Below are 19555 nucleotides of genomic sequence, written 5' to 3'. Positions count from 1 at the left end.
GCAAAAGTTAGAGATTTTATAAAGTCTTTTTTTAATTGCTTGTTGTTTCATTTTTAAATATCTGCCATTCTCCATCTGTTCTCCTGAGTGCAGAGATTGTCTACAGTATTCAATTTTTGTGGTTTAATCCCTATACTCATCCTTTAATGAATTCACAGTTCATTATGGGGAAAGACAGACTTATGTAATGTTGTAGTATTAAACGCTGGCCAACCCTGGTATTTCCCACTAATAAGGGTGCTGAGAGAGGGGGGCTGAAATAGAGGTCTGGAAAGCTGTATTCAACCAAATAAAAGTATAGACAAATATACCAGGGCAAGACAGAAACTACTGAAAAGCCTCCCTTTGAATTTAGTGAGTGCAAATATAGTACTCTGTTTTCTCTGAGTAAACTGCAGTGAATCAATGTAATTTGCATTACAGTACATTGTCTTCTTTTAGTATCAGTAATGAAGTGCCGGGAACATTTGGATGAGCTCCACTGTACTCGAGCAGCTTAAAAAAATGTTGAGCTTACTGACAATTTTTAAAATAACAAGCGCATATAAGCCGTGTCCATACATCTGTGTTTGACAGAAGAAGGGAGTTTGCTTCATGGTCATAGATAATACAGTGAAGTGCTTTTATTTTTTTAAAGCACTTGTCCTACCTTAACATAATTGTCCGTTCTATTCCCCATCAGGATTCTAACTCATTGAAGTGAAAGCATCCTAAAGCTGTAGTCACAAACAAAAAAAGCCATACTAATGCATATATGCATTCACATAGGGCCTTATCTAAAGCCCTTTGAAGTCAGTGGAAAGACTCCCATTGCTTTCCATGGGGTCTGGAACAGCCCCATACTAAACACTTGACAGATACACAAAGGACAATAAACTATCAGCCAGGTAAACAGAGACAAAGGACAAGCAGTTAGGAACAAAAAGTGTCTCCATAAAATGCAAAGAAAAAGAAACTCAACAACATAAATTATAACAAAGAAGAAAAAACATCTTTGTTCAACTTTCAGTAGTGTTCCCAGATGGGACTGCAGGAAACCTAAAGCTCAATTAAAAACACCTTGTGCATTAGCATAAACAAAAAGAGAAATCTCTGGCACAGCATCACTTGAGGCAAAATCAGATAAATGGGATGGAGTTCTTTTTAAAACATTAACTAACCCCAATGGCCCAATTCAGATGCCCGAGCCTTTTTATTTGTGCGTGTCAAAAAAAATGCAATAAAAAAATCTCTCCCCAAAGTTAGCTGGTATCAGAAGTGGTCCTGTTACATGATACTATACTTAACTGTTCCTATACTGACTATAGCAGCCTGAAAGCTGATTTACTCTACTTCTGAGTTATGTGCGGGATATCGTCCAGAGGGAAAAGCACAGTATTTCATACAGCTTCCCCTATGATCTTCTCTTTATTTTGCTATTCTGGGCGGGAAAAAAAGTCTATAACCACACTTTGTTGGAGCTGGGACAAGTAGGTCAGACGGGCAAGCAAGAAAATAGTCAAGCCCTTGCACTAACAGTGTGTACTTATTTGTTTTGTATACTAATCCTCTAATATATGCCTTTATAAACTCCTGGCTTTTTCCCATGCTCAATGTAGCCCTAAGCAGAAATCTGGCAGTGGGCTGATAAAAATACATTTAACAATTTACTTATTTGCATCCCTGTGACTAAAGAAAACAGATGGATGGTATCTGTCTCCAGGGCTCTGTCTTGCAGTTTTGAAGCCAGTGACATAGCACAGTGACATCCACATGAAGTGTCAGTCCAGTTGCTTACCAGCCTCTGTCTTCTTCTGTTTTTAACAGGGTGGCAAAATTCCTATCAGGTGGACTGCACCAGAAGCAATTGCCTATCGTAAATTTACATCAGCTAGTGATGTGTGGAGCTATGGCATTGTAATGTGGGAAGTGATGTCATATGGAGAGAGACCTTACTGGGATATGTCCAATCAAGATGTGAGTTCCTTTATGGTGTTGTTTTATTTTTTTTCTTCCTCTTTGTTTGATTTTTTTCTTCTTTCCTCGCAATCCCAGTGTGGTGGTGATGTGTTAGGCCCAAATTTTGCAAAAGTAGTAGCATGGATGGACTCATTTGCCCATGTGTTTCCCTTTGCAAGATCAGACCCTTAAATGAAATTTTCCATTTTGGATCAGACGTTGCTTCATCATGTCTGGTATCCTGCACCCACAAGTGACCTGTAATTGATCTATTTGTGCATCTATTGCAAGTGTTGTATGAAGTTGAGCTTGTAGACTTAGATGAGGCACTCTTCTGAACCCATTGATTAGGTGAATTCCAGAAAACACAATGACCATGATCCAAAAAAAGGATCCCTATGCAGAAAAGCACTTAAGCAAGTTTTTAAGTCCCATTAAAAGTCAATAGGACTTAGCCGCATGTTTAACGTGAAGTGTGTGCTTAAACGTTTTCTTGAATCAGAGTCTACATGTTGTATATTGCTCTACTTCTATACTTTCTGCAATGTGTTATGATTTCTAGAAAAAAATTATGAACAGTTTTAAAGGCAATAGAAGAGTGAGGAATGGAGCTGAAATGTTCATAAATTCTCATTTAAAATATTTTAGAAATAATTATGTTAAAAAGAGAAGGACAATGTGAATATTAATATTAAACTTCACTGAGGGTTATTGGGGGGAAAACACTTGAATTTATGGGGCTTCCCATTAAGAGTTAATTTCCCAAACCCTAGTATACTTGAAATTATTAGTATTTGTTGTTCATATAATTTTATTTCTTTTACAATATTCAGAACAACACATGCAAGGTATAACTGTGACTATCACTCAAAGCATCCCTTGACAATGGAATAGTTGCCCCAAGAGGACATTAAAAAGCAGCTTCACTAAATGATTGTTCTTAAATTATGCAAGTCCCTTTTAACAGTACCATCTGGACTACTTCATCCTATTCCAAAGGGGAGTACACACAATGACTGTTATTTCAGAAGAGTTTTTAATAATAATACTAATAAGGGTCTGCACTAATAGAATTTTTACTCAATAAAATAAATATTTCCTGTGAAAATGAGACATAGGCTGGCTATGATCCCTTTCCCAAGGGTTTTATAAGCAAATAAATGAGTGGGAAAAAGTTAACCAGAATATATGGTCATGGAGTCAAAGGTGGGAAGTTAAATAACATTTTACAAGTCATCCACTTTCTTATATGGAGCTGAACATTTTCAAAGAGCATTTATGTATGGATGGCATTTAATCTAAAAAAGGGAATTTAATTACATTTCCTTCTGATGTGGATATCTCCTCTGGCACCCTGCCTTGCCCTCCTGTATCAACAGGAAGTCATCAAGGCTTTACAAGAAAACAAAGCACCAGATGCACCTTGGAAACACAATGTATTTTCATTAGCAATGATAGGTAATTCAGAGCAATACAGAAGTGGGTTTGCAGATGCCTTCCCTGTCTGATGGGTCAAGATAGATCCAAAAACTGGTGAGGTAGCTATGGTATTGTCTGTGGCTCCTAAAGGAAAAAGTGTTGTGCAGCCCACTTCATACATAGAGAATTACATAGGCAAGGAAAGACAATGCAGTGGTGATGAGTGGTTTGTGAAAAGTACTAGATTGACTGCCCAGGCAACACTAGTTCTCCTTATTCTCTGAATGGTCAGAGGCAGTGCAAGCATCTCCAGACTGTCAGGCATCGTGTCTTAGCCACTGTTCTGGAGACCAGCTCTAGGGGTAACAGCATAATTCATTCTACTGGAGTATTGATTCATGGACTGTTGATCTTTGTTCTCTGCTAAGTCTGCCAACAAGGGTGCCCATTAGTTCCAGCTGTGATGGGGGAAAGGGTTGTGATGTGGGTACCATCTAGTAAGAACACACAGATTGGAATGACCACATAGATTGCCAAATTACCCTCGGATAGTAATGAGCCATATGTACAGAGGGTGTGAGCTAGTTGCATAGAGTCAGGCTTTGGATCAGGTTGCATGCTGTTAATAGTTACAGGTAAGCTGCACACTTTAACTGACACAATAGGCCAGATTGTGACTGTCCAGGTGGGAATGTGCAAGGGGAGGAAGAGGATGGAAGGAGACTTCCCCTCCCCTTTGCATATCAGCCAGTCACAACCGGGGAGAGAGCACAGGCCCTGTGCTAGATTGCACTGCTAGTGGAGCTGAGCTAGCTCAAGAGGAGGGAGAGCACAGGCTGCACCCTGAGAAAGGGTGGGGGAAGCTCTGGCGCTGAGGTGCAGCCCTCAGAACTGGCTGAAATTTCTGCAGGATTCCTGCTGTAGCATTGCGCCTCCTCACCCCTATCCAAGATGACCAGCAGTTTAACTCTGGCCTCACTGTTTTCCTGAAATACAGTGATCCTCATCTGTGTTACTTTTGTGTGTGGCTCGTCAATGGGCAGCAGCTTTGAAGACATGTGCTTCAGAAGCCATACCTGATGCAACAAATGTTTGTGATATTTATCCCCACTCATGAGCTTGAAATGCATGTGATTGTCTTCCCTGCACCATAGATGTTCCCTAAATGTGCTCATCTGCTCTGGCTTTAAACCTTAATTAATTTCTGAATTCGCAAAAGGAAATGGTGAGAGTAGGTAGGCCTCAACAACGGCTTGAGTTTGAATTTTATTTTCCACATTGTTTCATTTTGTTGTGGGTTTGTTTCCATGCTTAAGGTCAACTTAGAATGGTTTATACACAGCTACAGTCTGTGAAGTTCTTTAACTGTTCTTTAATGGTGCCGTGGGTAGGTTATTAAAGCCATTGAGGAAGGGTATCGCCTGCCACCCCCAATGGACTGCCCCATCGCTCTCCATCAGCTGATGCTGGACTGCTGGCAGAAGGAACGCAGCGACAGGCCTAAATTCGGACAGATTGTCAACATGCTGGACAAACTCATCCGCAACCCGAACAGCTTGAAGAGGACAGGCACCGAGAACTCCAGGTCAGCTGTGCTTTTTTAATGGTGATCTATGAGGGAATATATTAGAGGTGACAGGCAAGCTGTAACTCACCTAAACTTCTGTGCTCACATTAAGGTATGCCTCACAGTGCTTGCTAGACTGCATAGCCTTTTTTATCCAGCGGAAGATTGTTTCCCATTGGGGTTATTCTGACATTCCATCCTATCGCACTGTGGGGCCCAGATGCTCCTGGATCTGTGAAAGCAGAAACTGAATAAGGAAAGCAATTGCTTTATCCTACCAGCTCCGAATATTTTTATAACATAGATTTAAGGGTGGCTTTGAAAAGATCTGATGCAATTAAGTGATGTTTTCTTGACAAAACAAGACATGCTGAGTCTCTCTTTTTTTCAATAAAAGATCCTGAAGGGGTCTGCTTCAGTGCAATGTAACTAGTAGGAGTGACCTGGTTTGCTAAAGGGAAAAGTACATCATCAAGTTTTATAAACCCTAGGTAGGATTTGCAAATGAGCGTTACAGCATTACAGCCAAAGCCTTGTGGGCACAGTGAAGGTGTGGATTAATTATTATGTGAATTTGAATTTGATTTTGTGGCAAGACAAAGTTTCATGTCTGTACTGATCCTGTGTCACGTTGCAAAGAAAATTTCAAAGCTATTAAAGAGATCTTTATTTTGGGCCAGATATTCAGGTGGTGCAAATCAGTGGAACTCTGGAAATCATTGGAATTTCACCAATTAACACCAGCTGAGGATCTGGACCTTTATTTGGGAGTGTTTTTGTCTGGTTTTAAAGCAAAATTAAGTCTGCTTGAAATGAGTAAGTGGAAGGGTCTGGAGGGAGAAGAAAATTAGCAGAGAAGGAGGGTGGAGGAAAAAAAATCCTAAACATGATCCGATCCCTGAACAGAAAGGAAATAAGATATATATTCTCTATGCTGCCTGGAATGAGTCTCCCAGAATCAGTGGAGCAATAACAGAGGCCAGACAGTTCCTGATTCAGCCGCTGGCAGGCCAGCATAATGGAAAAAGCTGTTTTTCACTTTTAAACTAGCGGATCCCTCGGTGACTATTGCTTACCATTTACATTACCAAAGACAGGTTATTAGCCCTCTGAGGCCACTATCACCACACTTCCTCCAGATTGCCCTAATTGCAGCTGTAGCCTGGCGTGTGTATCCACCTCTGTGGTTTAAATAATTTAAGAAGGAGAAAGTCATAATACCAACTGTTTAATCTCCTCCAACTTGATTTGATTCCAGCTCACAGATAACATGTCTTTGATACATTTAGTTATTACAATAGTTTACAGCCTGTTGTGTGTCCCTTCTCCCTGTGTCCAAATCCCGTTTGTAGACTTCTTTTCCTTGGAGCATGAAATCCAAGCAAATATATGTGTATGCCTTTATATAATAACCCTGATAATAGACTGCAAATTGTTATGTATGCATTATATGTAATATGAAAGGGCACTGAACAGACTGCAAGAAAGTATGGTAAAAGTTGTGTTAAATGCTACCAACGTGAACCCAATCCCTCTAGACAATATATAACAGCATTGCAGAACACCTAGTCTTTGATGCTATGCATTTTAAAATAAATGATCAAGATGGCATTTGCTTTGTTTAGATCTATGGTAGTAATTTACAGTGGCTTAATGAAAAACATTGCAATTTTCAAAATACATAAAATAATAAATGAGCTATTAAATGGGCACTGAATTTATTAAAATAATTATTCCAGAATCTCTACAATGGAAAATAAGAAGCACATTCCACAGAGCAAACAAAGATCAAAGCTACCATTATTCCCACCAATCCCTGCACACCTGCTGATCAGGAATTGATTGATTAAAGAGGGGATTAACTCCCTGCTGTCCTGAGTTTGTTTGAAGGCACTGAGCCTGCTTGCAAACCTGGATAGAAACCTGCCTGAGCTGAACTCTCCCTGAGGTTTGAGCTCCAATCCAGTCTGGCAGGTTCTAAGCTCACAGTTCCTCTGCCCATACTTCAGTAGTGTTTCTGTAGTTGCTGAACTGAGGTGTGACATAAGCAAATTTGGCAAGAGCTTGAATTGCTGTATGCAGGATACAGACACAGTAGCCTGAACATGTTACAGCATTCAGGACCTCATCGTTTGCTGAGCACAAAGTGTTTTCCATGAACTTTGTTGCATCTGGGGCTTAAACTATAAAGGGCACAATGATTTGATTGACAACTGAAGGTAACAATAGACAGCTGGGATCAAATTCATTCTTGGGGCAAATTGGCCTGTTCTTATATGGTTGCTAAATTTGCCATTGGTTACATTTTATAGTGCATGAGCCCTAATTTTTCCTAGTTACAGGCAACTTGCTTCCCTTATTTGAACTGATCGTCTGTTTTGCCTAGTCCCAGCATAATCATTGCAGAGCTTCAACTTTGTTCTGTTAACCAGCTAATACCTGTTATCTGTCCATGTATTTTCTGTTCCTAGACCAAACACTGCCCTGTTGGATCCGAGTTCTCCGGAATTCTCAGCCGTCGTTTCTGTTGGGGATTGGCTTCAGGCCATTAAAATGGATCGATATAAGGATAACTTCACAGCTGCTGGCTATACAACCCTAGAGGCTGTGGTACATATGAACCAGGAGTAAGTACTCAGCGTATAACAAAAACTGGTAAATCTGGATTTAATCGGCTTCTTTTGCTTTGTGCTGCATATCATTACGCTCATTAAAGGAATGGAATGTCTTTCATTTGGATGGAGTAGAACTTTAAAATGCCTCCACAGTGCCTTCAGTTATTTAATTAAACATTTCTATACATCTGCCTTGCTTTTGCAGTATTACATGTGGTTGACTCTCATATGTTGCTTTGCGTCAGCATTTAACACACGTTCTCAGCCCTCTGCTTCTTTTCTTGTTTTAATCAGTGATCTGACGAGAATTGGGATTACCACCGTTGCGCACCAGAACAAGATTTTGAGCAGCGTCCAGGCAATGCGGACCCAAATGCAACAGATGCACGGCAGAATGGTTCCCGTCTGAGCCAGTACTGAATAAACTCAAACTCTTGAAATTAGTTTACCTCATCCATGCACTTTAATTGAAGAACTGCACTTTTTTTACTTCGTCTCCTTGCCCTTTGAAATAAAGACCTGCAGCATTGCTTGCTGTACAGATTGCTGAAACCGTGGGGAGGGGGTCCTACCAAAATGACACGCCGTCATTTTAAACCAGACCTGGAACAAATTGTTTCTTGGAATATACTTCTGTTGATCAACGATATGTAAAATACATGTATCTATATAAATATAACATCACATTCAAGTTTTGATGCTGTGTTTGCTGCCAGATACTGTGCTTAAAAATAATTATTCTTCCTTCCCCCAATGACCTGGGGGTTACAACCACAGTATTTTATTTGTGGGATAAACCATGCTTGTGCATCTTTCACTGGAACGAAGAATCTACCCCAGGATATTTTCTGCAGACTCAGCATGTCACTGATACCATGCAGAAACCTCAGTGAGAATATTGTTCGGCTGATCAGTGCCTCTCAATTAGTGATTTACCCATTTACAGGGTGAGATCGGGCATAACCCACCTTGAGGATTACTGGACAAAACTGGACTTCTGGGGGGATTTGTTATTGGCTGTTGTTGTGCCATACTGAGTTGTAAATCTGTAAACCTTTTGCAAACATCTGACAGTCAGCTGTGACAATCTTGACTGTGAAACTTCCAGACTCACATCCCTTTCCCCTTTTGAAGGAGCAATCACTCTTGCAACACTGAAAAGGTCAGTGAAAGTATAGCCTCCATTCTATTCCTGGTGTTTTTATTTTTTCAAACTATACCGTTACCTGTAAATACTGCGTGGAAGAAAATGCATGTAGGATTGTGGTTCCCGACTGTTTTGGATAAACCTTTACTAGTTTGCCAGACTAAGCTCAACTGTTCCTACTGCGTCACATTCAGTTGCATGCACTCTTTACTGACAATGGAAATTGGGCTGTTCCAAACCTTAGTCTCACTTGCAAGCTCAATTGTGGGTTGGAATGTGTACTGATGAAGGGAAGTAGATGGTGTTGGTGCACAATTCATCATGAAGAGCCTGCCCCTGTTCCTGTTGATTTCTCACTGGTGGGTGAAGGATTGGACTCTGCAGTAGTGGTGGGAAAACAGACAAACAAGCACTAATGCCTAAAAGCACAAGGATTGGTAAATGTGCCATTAGAGGGGAACCACTGATCTAAAATTTCCCTTGGTCTCTGGAAACATGATATACCCCACTTAGGTAAAACAATCAAAACAAACCCTCTGACCTTCTTTTAGGCTGAAGTTCAGTCTCTGCTGTCACATCTGTGGTGTTGTGTGACCAAGAATGGAGTAAAATGGAATTATACATGCATTTTTTCCTTCCTTTTGCACATGTGAGCTAGTGTGTAGTGATGGCTACACATCAAACAAAAATGTTACTCTAGTTTAGGAGATCCCTGCATTTTTATTTGATCACATGGGGATTCAGTTTGGTGAGATCAAGAGAGCTCCAGACACATTTGGGCTTGAATTTTATTTGTATTAAGTATCAGAGGGGTAGCTGTGTTAGTCTGGATCTGTAAAAGCAGCAAAGAGTCTTGTGGCACCTTATAGACTAACAGACGTTTTGGAGCATGAGCTTTCGTGGGTGAATACCCACTTCGTCGGATGCATGTAGTGGAAATTTCCAGGCTACCTGGCCCTGGAAATTTCCATTACATGCATCCGACGAAGTGGGTATTTACCCACGAAAGCTCATGCTCCAAAACGTCTGTTAGTCTATAAGGTGCCACAAGACTCTTTGCTGCATTTGTATTAAGATCCATTAACACTGTTCTGTTGGTGTAAAGAGGCCTTAAATTGGGCATAAATTACACATACAGTCCCTTTAAGGCCACTTTACACTACCAGAGCAGGAGTACCTTGCCAGACCTTAGTGTACCTGAGTAGCAGACCCATTTGTGCTTTGATGTGGAGGTGTAGAGAAGAGGATTTTCATGCCCCTGAGCATTGATTTTTGCAAAGTTTTGTGAATAACAGACAGAGTCTTAGTAGGGTGAACTTCACATTTCAAAAATGATGAGATCATCTCTCAGGTCACAGTTGCTTTTGGTCCACCTCTACACCTGACAGCAGCTTCAAAAAATGACTGAGTTCGATATGTTGAAGTTTAAAGTCACTATTTATTCTGAACCCAAAACAGTTGACTTGATTGAACAAGTCAAACTTGCCATATCAACAAAGTCATTCTCATCATTTTTTGTCACTTGTAACAATAACTTGCTGATTTGAACCACTAGCTTTCTCCCCAATCCTCAGGTCCCAGCTTATTCTGAAAGCAAGTTGTTCAGAATGTGGGATCCTAAATTTGGGACCTGTAAAATCATCACAACTTAGTAAAAACCTTTTTGCATCATTGCTCATAAGAGCTTTTCTATTTGGGAGGAATTTGAGATTCGTTTCAAAAACTACTTAGACCATCATGTTTTAACATTATTTTGCTGGAGGATGTAAGACCTGGAGATTCATTTGAACGATCTGACATTTGTACTTTGCCAGCAAATATCCTTTGTTCAGTTCAGAGACATTTACCTTTCCCTTGCTGCAAACCTGCTATAGAAAGTCAAGGCTATCTTTTAAATAAAAAAAATGTACCCAATTCTCTGGACAATTTGGAGAATTATGTAGTAGGCATCTAGTAACAATAAGGTCAGAGTATTTCAATATTTTCTTTTTAATATGAAAATTGTGAAGGCAGTTCAGGAACTAAATTTTCAGTGCTGCCACTCACACTGTAACTTCACTGTGATCAAATGAGAGTGGTGAATGGGCAAGAACATGAACATGTTTTTAACTGGAGGAAAGGGGTGTGTGTGTGTGTGTGTGTGTGTGTGTATAAAAAACTGAAGGGGTAGTAGAAAGAGAACTTAAATGGAAAATGGAGTTTTTCTTCACTAAAAAAGTGTCAGTTATCTTTATCCTGCTGATCTGCTGCAAATCAATAAGAACAATGGCAGTGCTACATAGCTTACTGCTCTAGCCATTTATCCTTCTTCTTTTTAATGAATGATGTTTCCACTCAGGACTTTGCATTAGGAAACTGCAGGGTGTCAATTATGCTGCAAGGGAAATGAAAGCTTCTTAGCAAAAAGGGTTGCAAAAGAAGTTCACTTCACTAAATTCACCTGATAAATCCACGAGGCTTTTTTATTTTTAAACATTTGTGTGTTTTTTTTAGTAGAAAATTGCATACACAGAAGCACAGGCTGATCTTTGTACTGGTCATTGGCAGGCTAAACTGTCATTAACTTAGCCAACAAGATGCTCCTGAATTCCAGTGGGAATTCTTCATATATACATGTGAATTGTACTTTCCATCCACTCTGAAAGAAAACCCTCTTTGTCTCATTTGGAAGTCATTTTCCCCACCTGCTGGTAGTGTTTTTAATTCTGTTGGACCTACCCACGTTACCCAGTTACGTTGCCTGCAAATAAGTCCAGGATTCATCATTTCATCATCATAAGCACCTGAACACACCTTTGCTTTGTGGAATTGGCATAGTGGGTCAGGGCTATGAGGAAATGCAGTGTTGATCCTTGCTGCTGACACACACGTGCACATACACAATTGGCTTTGGTGTGGTTCTCTGTTCCCCTGCTAATATAAGCCATTTACAACACCTCTCTCTCTGGGAATTGTTCCTTCCATTGCATTTGGAGATCCTCTATTGTTTACACCTCGCTATGATTTGTGGGATTAACTCTACTGCTCCTGGAAGACACAATGACAAGCTTCTGGGTAACAGAAGGCCCTGTTAGTGGTTGGACTTCCATTAGTACTACCATTTCTGAGCAGTGCAGATGGAACACAGTCACTGGAAATCCTGCACCTTTTCTTCCTACATTATTTCTTTAAACTATTCAGTGAGCCGGAATGTTGCCTTCACACTTAAATACAGATAATAACCATACAAGTGTAATTTAAAAGGAAAAAAAATAACAGTTGTGCGCTTGTGCAAACTGGCCAATTCTCACACCTGCCTATTTGGGCAGGGAACCTCATTACCTAGGGGTAAATGCAGTGGCAACTTGATTAGGAAATCCAAATGGCTGCTGTCCAGGTGCTGTTGTAGCTGCGTTTGTCCAGGAATTTGTATTTAGTCTAATGTGTTCCTGTTTCCTTTTTACAGGGAAAATAGATTCTGCTTCCTTGGCCTCACAGCCTTTCCTATTGATCATATTGACCATGGGAGAACAAAAGACCAGACATGAAGCCTTCCAGATTCCACAAGCCCTGCTTCACCAGCACTGATTCTGGGGAACACAGACACTCAATAAGTGGAATCAGTCCCTGAAGAGTGGGGACTTTTAATTTCCCTTTTTGCATTGAAACAAAACAAAAAGACTATAAGGTTCAATCTCTGTTCTCCAGTTGTCATTTGAAGAATGTACTGTATCAAAGCCCTTCAGACTTCTGGGATTTCCCCCCACCCTCTTCTTCTTCCTTCTTATGGTTTTATTTATATATTTTGATTCTCCCCCTATTCCCCCGCACCGTACCCTCTGCATGTCACTGCTGCATCTTGAGTGCAAGTGACAGAGCACTACAGGTATTACCATGGACGCCAAGTCAGATGCCACGACACAGAACCCAGTTCACGTGAGCTGCCTATATACATTGCTGAAGTGACATTTTACACAAAATGTGCCATTGCAGTGATATAAATATATATATATTTTTTCTTAAAATGGGTAACAGACTTCTTATCTCTTCCAAATGTGCGTGTGTGTTTGCGTGCATCTGCATCACTGCATGTGTAGAACTGCCTGTGAATGTGCCGAAAGAATCTCTGGAAGCTCTGGATTCCATCCATCGCTAGTCAAAGAGTTACATGAGAAAGCAGCCCAGTAGATGATGTCTGCAACAGTAGCAAGAAAACACACACAAAGTTTAAATTTCTGTATCTGTAAATGTATTTTATAGCTGCCACACCAACCTTAACAACTGGTTCTGCAGACTAGAACAGGGGCACTTTCGCTTAAGTTGTGGAGTGATGAATAATAAGATCCATAACAGTGATAAAGCTTTCCATCAATATCACTTATTCTTATCAAGACCTGTTCACGATCAAAAACACCAGTTTCTTGATGAAAAGTTGACAGGCAACGGTGCCTGTATCCATCCACTGGTAACTCTGAACTGAACTCTTACGTAGCCTTTTTTATCTGAAAAAATAAGATTTTAAAGACTTGTTGAATGCAAACAAATATATGCAATTCTTATCCATTCACAGAAGCACATTGCTCAGTGTGCCAGCTGTGAGAACCATGTGTCCTGTAGCTGACAGTCGAATACTTCATTTTCTCCCAGCAACAGTTAAGGAAATTAAATTGCAAGAGACATTTACGATTACGGCTGTTAACAAAAGGGTTGCAAAAGTTTGTCATGCTCCTAGTCTCCATAGCCAAAGGATAGGTGAATTAATGTACAAGGTAATTTCTGTGGCCCAAAGACCAGTGCTAACAATACCGGTACTACCTAGAAAAGTTTACTGAGTGTGGAGCGTTCACTGTTTATTTACTGTAAATTATCCTTAGAGTGTAGCTGTATGCTAGAGTCTGGCGAATGTGCTGCCATTCCACATTTTGAATTCAGCAACAGATATGCTCGACCTTCTTTCTGGTTGCAGAGGACTGATGTCTACTGAGGTAGCACAGTACAGCACAGCACAGCAAGCTATAACGGGACAAGCAATCGGTCAAACATACATTGGAAAAACCAAGACAGAATACGGACGTTGCCACGTTAAAAGAGCATGCCGCACTGAATGGAGCCATAAAGAAATGTCTCAAAGTTACTTCTATTTCCTCCTTCTCTCCTGGCCCCTTTATTTTCCATTATTAAAATATTGTTACATGCTCTCATGAACCATACATTAAAGATCAATATAGCTGAGATGGGGGAAAAGCTCATGTAGTTGTGCTGAAGGCAGAAACCATACAACACTCTCAAGGAGTCAGGGAGTGGAAGTGTGCATTGCAAACCCAGCACATTCAAATTGCAATTCTAAACCGAGCTTGGGTTAAAAAGTAAACAAGTTACTACAGACTTTGCTGCCATCTTTTCCCCCTTACAGAAGACGTCATCAACAGGTCTCTCTAGCATGGCAAGCCTTTGTTAGAAATTGTTCTGCTGACCACACCACCAGTTGATGTTCGTCCAGGTTTCTTGCTGTACTAACTTTGTGATGGATCTGTGTATTTAAAAATGTATTAAAAAAAAAAAAGGCTGGTACTTAACCAGTAAACAGGACTTAAAAAGCAGTATTTTTCTTTTATGTGACATTTTCATAACCAGAAAAAAAAACCCTGAATACTAATCAAAGAAATAAAGAGAGAGTGCATTTATTTTTTTGTATCACTGCAAGTATGTTGGAATATGCAAGGACTGTGGTTAAAAGTAGAATGTATGAGGCATATTATAATTTAGTTCATACTGAGAAAAAGATTCTAACAACATTTTTTTGGTTCATGAATTTGAACAGTCTCTGGGTTAGACATAGATTTTCTATTTTAATTTGTAATTCCCCCCCACGCCCCCTCCATGAATTTTAGGTACACATAACTTATGTCATTTATTTATGGTCTTTTATACCTAGTTTGTAAAATTGTAAAATAGCAAACAATGCAGAAGTTTGCATTTGAAAACAATAAAGTAGTTGCTGTACAAACCTCAGATGTGGCTATTGCTAATTATTGCTACTATTTATGACTAATCATTTGCTGACAATGCACTTGGCATAGCACAAAACTTCCCTGCCCCCAAACTGGTTATTTCTCTGCAGTATTTGTGACACAAGTGCACTCTCATCATATTAATGCCGTAATATTCAGACGTTTACTAAAGTACACCATTCCTTATACAGATACCAATGTATTCCAGGTGATGTTTATGTGGGGGGAGGTGTGACAGTCATTAAAGATTTTATTTTGGGGTCTTATTAAGGTTGATTAAGACCTCAGTTTCCTGAACAATGAGAACAGCCCCTTTTTCAACTGTTCCCTTGACTGCTCCTTGCTATATTGCCATTTATAGGCTCATGAGGTGAAATTGCTAGCTTGATTGAAGTCAATGGGAGTTTTTCAATTTACTCCAGTTGGGCCAGGATTTCACACATGATGGGGGAACACTGACCATGCAACTCTCAATCTTTCAGTCCACCACCGGGTGATGGACACTGCTGCTTTGCTCTTGTGTTACATTTGCAGGATAAGGAGTGGATCCAATGGTATGTGCTTGGAGACACTTGGCAGAAGAGAGAAAGAGGAGATAGAGAGTTAGGGGCTGTGGAATAGGGGATTGAACAGAGGCATAGTGAGAGTGGTGAGACAGCAAAAAGTGGAAGGAGTGAAGAATAGGACAGGAAAACAAGTTAAAAAAAAAGGGAACAGGAATGGTGGATACAGAATGTATTGGCGAAGCAAAGTGGTAGTGATGGAAATTAGAATGTCTCTAACCATGAGGGGGGTGAGGTTCTGGAAAAGCCTCCCAATAGGAACTGTGGAAAGCAAACAATCTGTTTTAAGAGAGAGCTGGAGAAAGCTATGAGTGCAATTGTCTGAGGGGTTTGCTTGTGATAGCAGGGAGCAGTGATCAAAAGCCCTGGGGCTCGCTTCTGGTTTTTGTCTTATGTTCCTAAAAGCTCATGCTTCAGGGTTTCAGCTAACTACCTGCAAGGGTCAGGAAGGGAAGTCCCCCCGCCACACACACATGTATTAAGGTTTTTCTTAATCTCCTTCCTCTAAAGCACTAGGGATGGCCACAAGTGGAGATGGGACACTGGATGGGAAGGGTTCAGGGCTCTGAGGTGACACTTAGCATTTTTTCTCTCAGGTGCTTGGCTGGTTGGTTCTTGCTCACATGCTCAGGTTCTAACTGATTGCCATATGTGGGGTCAGGAAGGAATTTTCCCTGTTGGTCAGATTGGCAGTGACCAATTGTGGGGTGGGAGGTTGTTTGCCTTCTTCTACAGCATGTGGGTGTGGGTCACTTGCCAGGATTACCTAGGTATGGCTCCCCTACCATTTGCCAAACCTGGCTTCTCATATGCAGAAGGTACCGCAAACTGCGCATTGGGTGGATGAGAGATGTGGAGAAACATACTAGGAACTTCTTTGAAATGACCAAATTCCTTTATTACCTCCTGTTTGAGAAGATTTTTGACTAGTCAAAGACTAGTGCCACTAAATCAGCTATGAGCCCCTATTACTAACAAAGGAAACACTGAAGTAGCTCAAAGTATAATTCACAGAGTTTTAACTGTATTTAAAAAGAAGTAAGGCACGTGTAATAATGAAGGCTTCTGCTACAAAAGGTCTCCAACGCACGTAAATTGTATAAGGAGAATCTTGTAGGGCTACAATGCATTCATTCAGGTGTGCTAAGACTACTGTTGCAGTCTTCTGGAAATAGATTTGAGTGGTATTGTCTCATTTTTCCATTATTTAAGAATGAGTATAGACTGAAAAAAGCCATTTGTTTAACTCTTTGGAATTCTATTAACTATGTGATAATAAAGTCTCCTACGTTCAGCAAATGCAACCAAACATTGCTGAAGGGTACAGCTGTGTAGTCCAAGTATCAAGTTTGGAATACACAGACTTTCTGGAACCACACGTTACAATCGCATCAGTGTTCACTTAATCATCCTGGACAAGGAAGTTAAATACTATATGCAATTTGTACGCACCACGAAAAGGGAGGCCAGCCTTCTGAAAATTTACTCTTCAAGATTTATTTAGCTTCTGACTCGTGACTGAAACTCTGTTGCTGTCAATGGAACTGCACCATGGATGAATTAGGCCCAATACATTTATGCTTTATATGTAGTAAACTGTTGAAATTTGTATCATTTGTACTTGGGAAGAAATATCAAGCAACGGGATGCTCCTACCATTTATACAGAGAGAACATGCACGCTAGCCGGAAGATGACAATTCCTTATTCGGAAAACTTTAGAGGCTTTGTGTTTGTATTTATTCTACATTGGAATGAAAACAAAAGCTTTTGAAGGTTTTTGTGAACCAGAATTGTGTCAAAACATCCATTTTTTTCCATCTAATGGGTTAGGCTTTCACTCTCTCCACAGAGTCCACCCTGCACCTAAGAAACTGTGCCACTAAAACTCACGTTTTCAAAAAATGTTTCCATTTCATTTTTTTGACAAAAAAAAAATCAAAAAAATTTCAGACCCTCTCTCTGTCTCACCTAAAAATATTATAGCAGGAGGACAATAAGAATGATAAAAGGGAAGAAGCTGCTAGTATACCTAAAGCATGTTTTTGTATCCCTTACTTGCAAAGAATGCAGCTTGCATCATGAGGACTCTTTTGAGTAGCATAATGTGAGAAAAGGCATGATTTATTTTCAGATGCTGGGACCATTCTAGTCATGTCAAAATCCATTTTGCCTTTTTTTTTTTTTTACAATTGCAAAAAATGCTCGTGATACTCTTAAATCAACAATATGATTAAAACTATATGCATTTGAGGCCTTGAGCTTAGTTATTTTACCCTTTCCCTTTTAAGGAAGTACCCTTGGGCCATTGACTGATTCTCTATTGAATGGGTAATAGACCTCTAACGTATCTTATTTCTGGCAGTGGCCCTGAACATAATTCTTTGTTTACAGCAGCCTCACATAAAGTTTTATGAATATGTACAAGTTTGCCTAAAAAATAAAATTAAAATCTAAAGCATTCCATTCCAATCAACTTACTTAAAGCATATATTTTACATACACAGATGGAGAAAGTAGCCACGGGACTACTCACTAACTTGTTTTAATATATATAAATAAAGCAAGTATTATATACATAACAGATAAGAGCCAATTATATCCCAGTAATCTGCTGTGGTTTACTAGCTTGAAACCAGACCAACAAAGTAATGAGATCCATGTTTTTCATAGTGTTTAGTTACTTATTTAGGATTCTGTTCCATAAAATGCACCATAAAACAGTTCAAACTGCAGCAGACACTTCAAAGCCAAAGTTCTGCCTTCAACTTGTGAAGATTTTTTTTTGTCAAAAGTTGACTGACAAAACAAAAACAACATTGGGAATCTGATTCTCACCTCACTTCCACCAGCCTAACTCAACTCCACTGAAGTCAATGTCTAGTCAGGCACTGTCAATAGAGAATCAATGGAAGTTAGGCTGCTAGATACATTTGAAATACCCCTCGGCACCTATCTGCATTTCTAGGTACATAAATACATTTAAAAATCTGATCTTCAGAGAACAGATTAGTGCTGAAGCTATTCATTGGAATAGAAAATGATTGTTCTTCAGTGATGGAGAAGCACTGAGGTATTAAAAAATTAAGTGACAATTACAAGGCTATACATCTAGTTCAGTCTTTCCATGTCATAAACTACTCAAAGATTTGCATCTTTGAAACCACTTCATGAGGTAATTGCCTTTATCGTGTGCCAAAGGATTCTGCTGCATTATGCACGCTATGTTACAAGGACACATCACCACCTGAAAGTTTGTTCCACTACCATTTTCATTTTTCAGGATGTCTTGAAGTCAATTGGGTTGCAGGGATTTAGTTAATAGTAGAATTTAGACTACTAAGAAGGTACCATGCTGTTTTGGCAAAACTGAAGTATTTCATGGAATGGTTTGATTTTGACAACAGTTCTAATGGGGCAGTTTTTGAGGTCCAAGATTGACTTTCAGGAGAGAAATTGTTTGTTTAGAAAATGTTGCTTAATTGATATTTCACTCCCTTCCCCTCCCGCCCAAAAAAGCACATTTGAAACAAACATGTCAAAACAGTTCGTTTTGACATTTTCAAAACAAAACTATTTTGATATTTCCAAAAATGTTTTCAATTTTTTTGTTTTGTTTTTTGGCTGAATTGATTTACTGAATTTGATCTAAATTCACAAATAGTTTGGGTACCCAAAAAAGTATTTTCCAGAAAATTTACTTTAAAAAAAAATCACCCAGTTCAACTTCTCCCTTTGTAAACTCACACTGGGAATTCACTGAAAAAGTTATTTCCTTCCTGCCTAGAATGTTGTGTAGAGTTGCAATGAACAACAAGTATTAAACAACTACCCCCTTTTCAACTTTGGTGCGGCTACACTTCAGTGATGCACCAGGTTAAAAGGTGACTATTAAAAATTTTTAATTAAAAAAAAACAATAAAATGAATCAAAGGCTGTTTTTTAAAAAAAAAAAATCAAATAAATGGACACATCCAACAAGTGAAACTGACACTACTAGGATATACCAGTAAAATAAATGAAAAATTGTACTTAGTGGAAACTGACTTAAATGTAGCTACACTAATTTACATCAGCTGGAGATCTTGCCCATTAACTATAGAACATAGAACTTTATCATAGACTTTAATTATTTTCCCTATTGAAACCATTAAAAGTGGGGGAGAGGGAAGTTACACAAGTAGAGATAGGTTTTTGAGAAATAATACAAATACCCTCATTGTTCAGATCAGATTTGTTTTCAGGTTCATATTGTGATTGCAGATGGATTTTCTTTGGCTAACTGGGCTAGGACTGGTATTTGATCCTTAGAGAGTT

At 39.5% G+C, this 19555-nt stretch overlaps 1 protein-coding gene across 1 annotated transcript in view; it reads left to right on the top strand.

The window, feature by feature from the left end:
- EPHA4 (EPH receptor A4) overlaps positions 1–14619 on the top strand; it is a 131641-nt gene extending 117022 nt beyond the window's left edge. The window contains exons 14-18 of the mRNA XM_045030434.1: positions 1807–1956; positions 4749–4942; positions 7396–7551; positions 7834–8701; positions 12132–14619. Coding sequence (XP_044886369.1) covers positions 1807–1956; positions 4749–4942; positions 7396–7551; positions 7834–7948 — 615 coding nt within the window. The 3' untranslated portion in view covers positions 7949–8701; positions 12132–14619. The remainder of the gene's footprint in view (positions 1–1806; positions 1957–4748; positions 4943–7395; positions 7552–7833; positions 8702–12131) is intronic.
- Positions 14620–19555: the final 4936 nt, after the last annotated feature.

Source organism: Mauremys mutica, chromosome 9 (assembly GCF_020497125.1).
Source record: "Mauremys mutica isolate MM-2020 ecotype Southern chromosome 9, ASM2049712v1, whole genome shotgun sequence".
In the NCBI taxonomy this organism is placed as follows: Eukaryota; Metazoa; Chordata; order Testudines; family Geoemydidae; genus Mauremys; species Mauremys mutica.
This window is presented reverse-complemented; position numbering and strand designations above follow the sequence as displayed.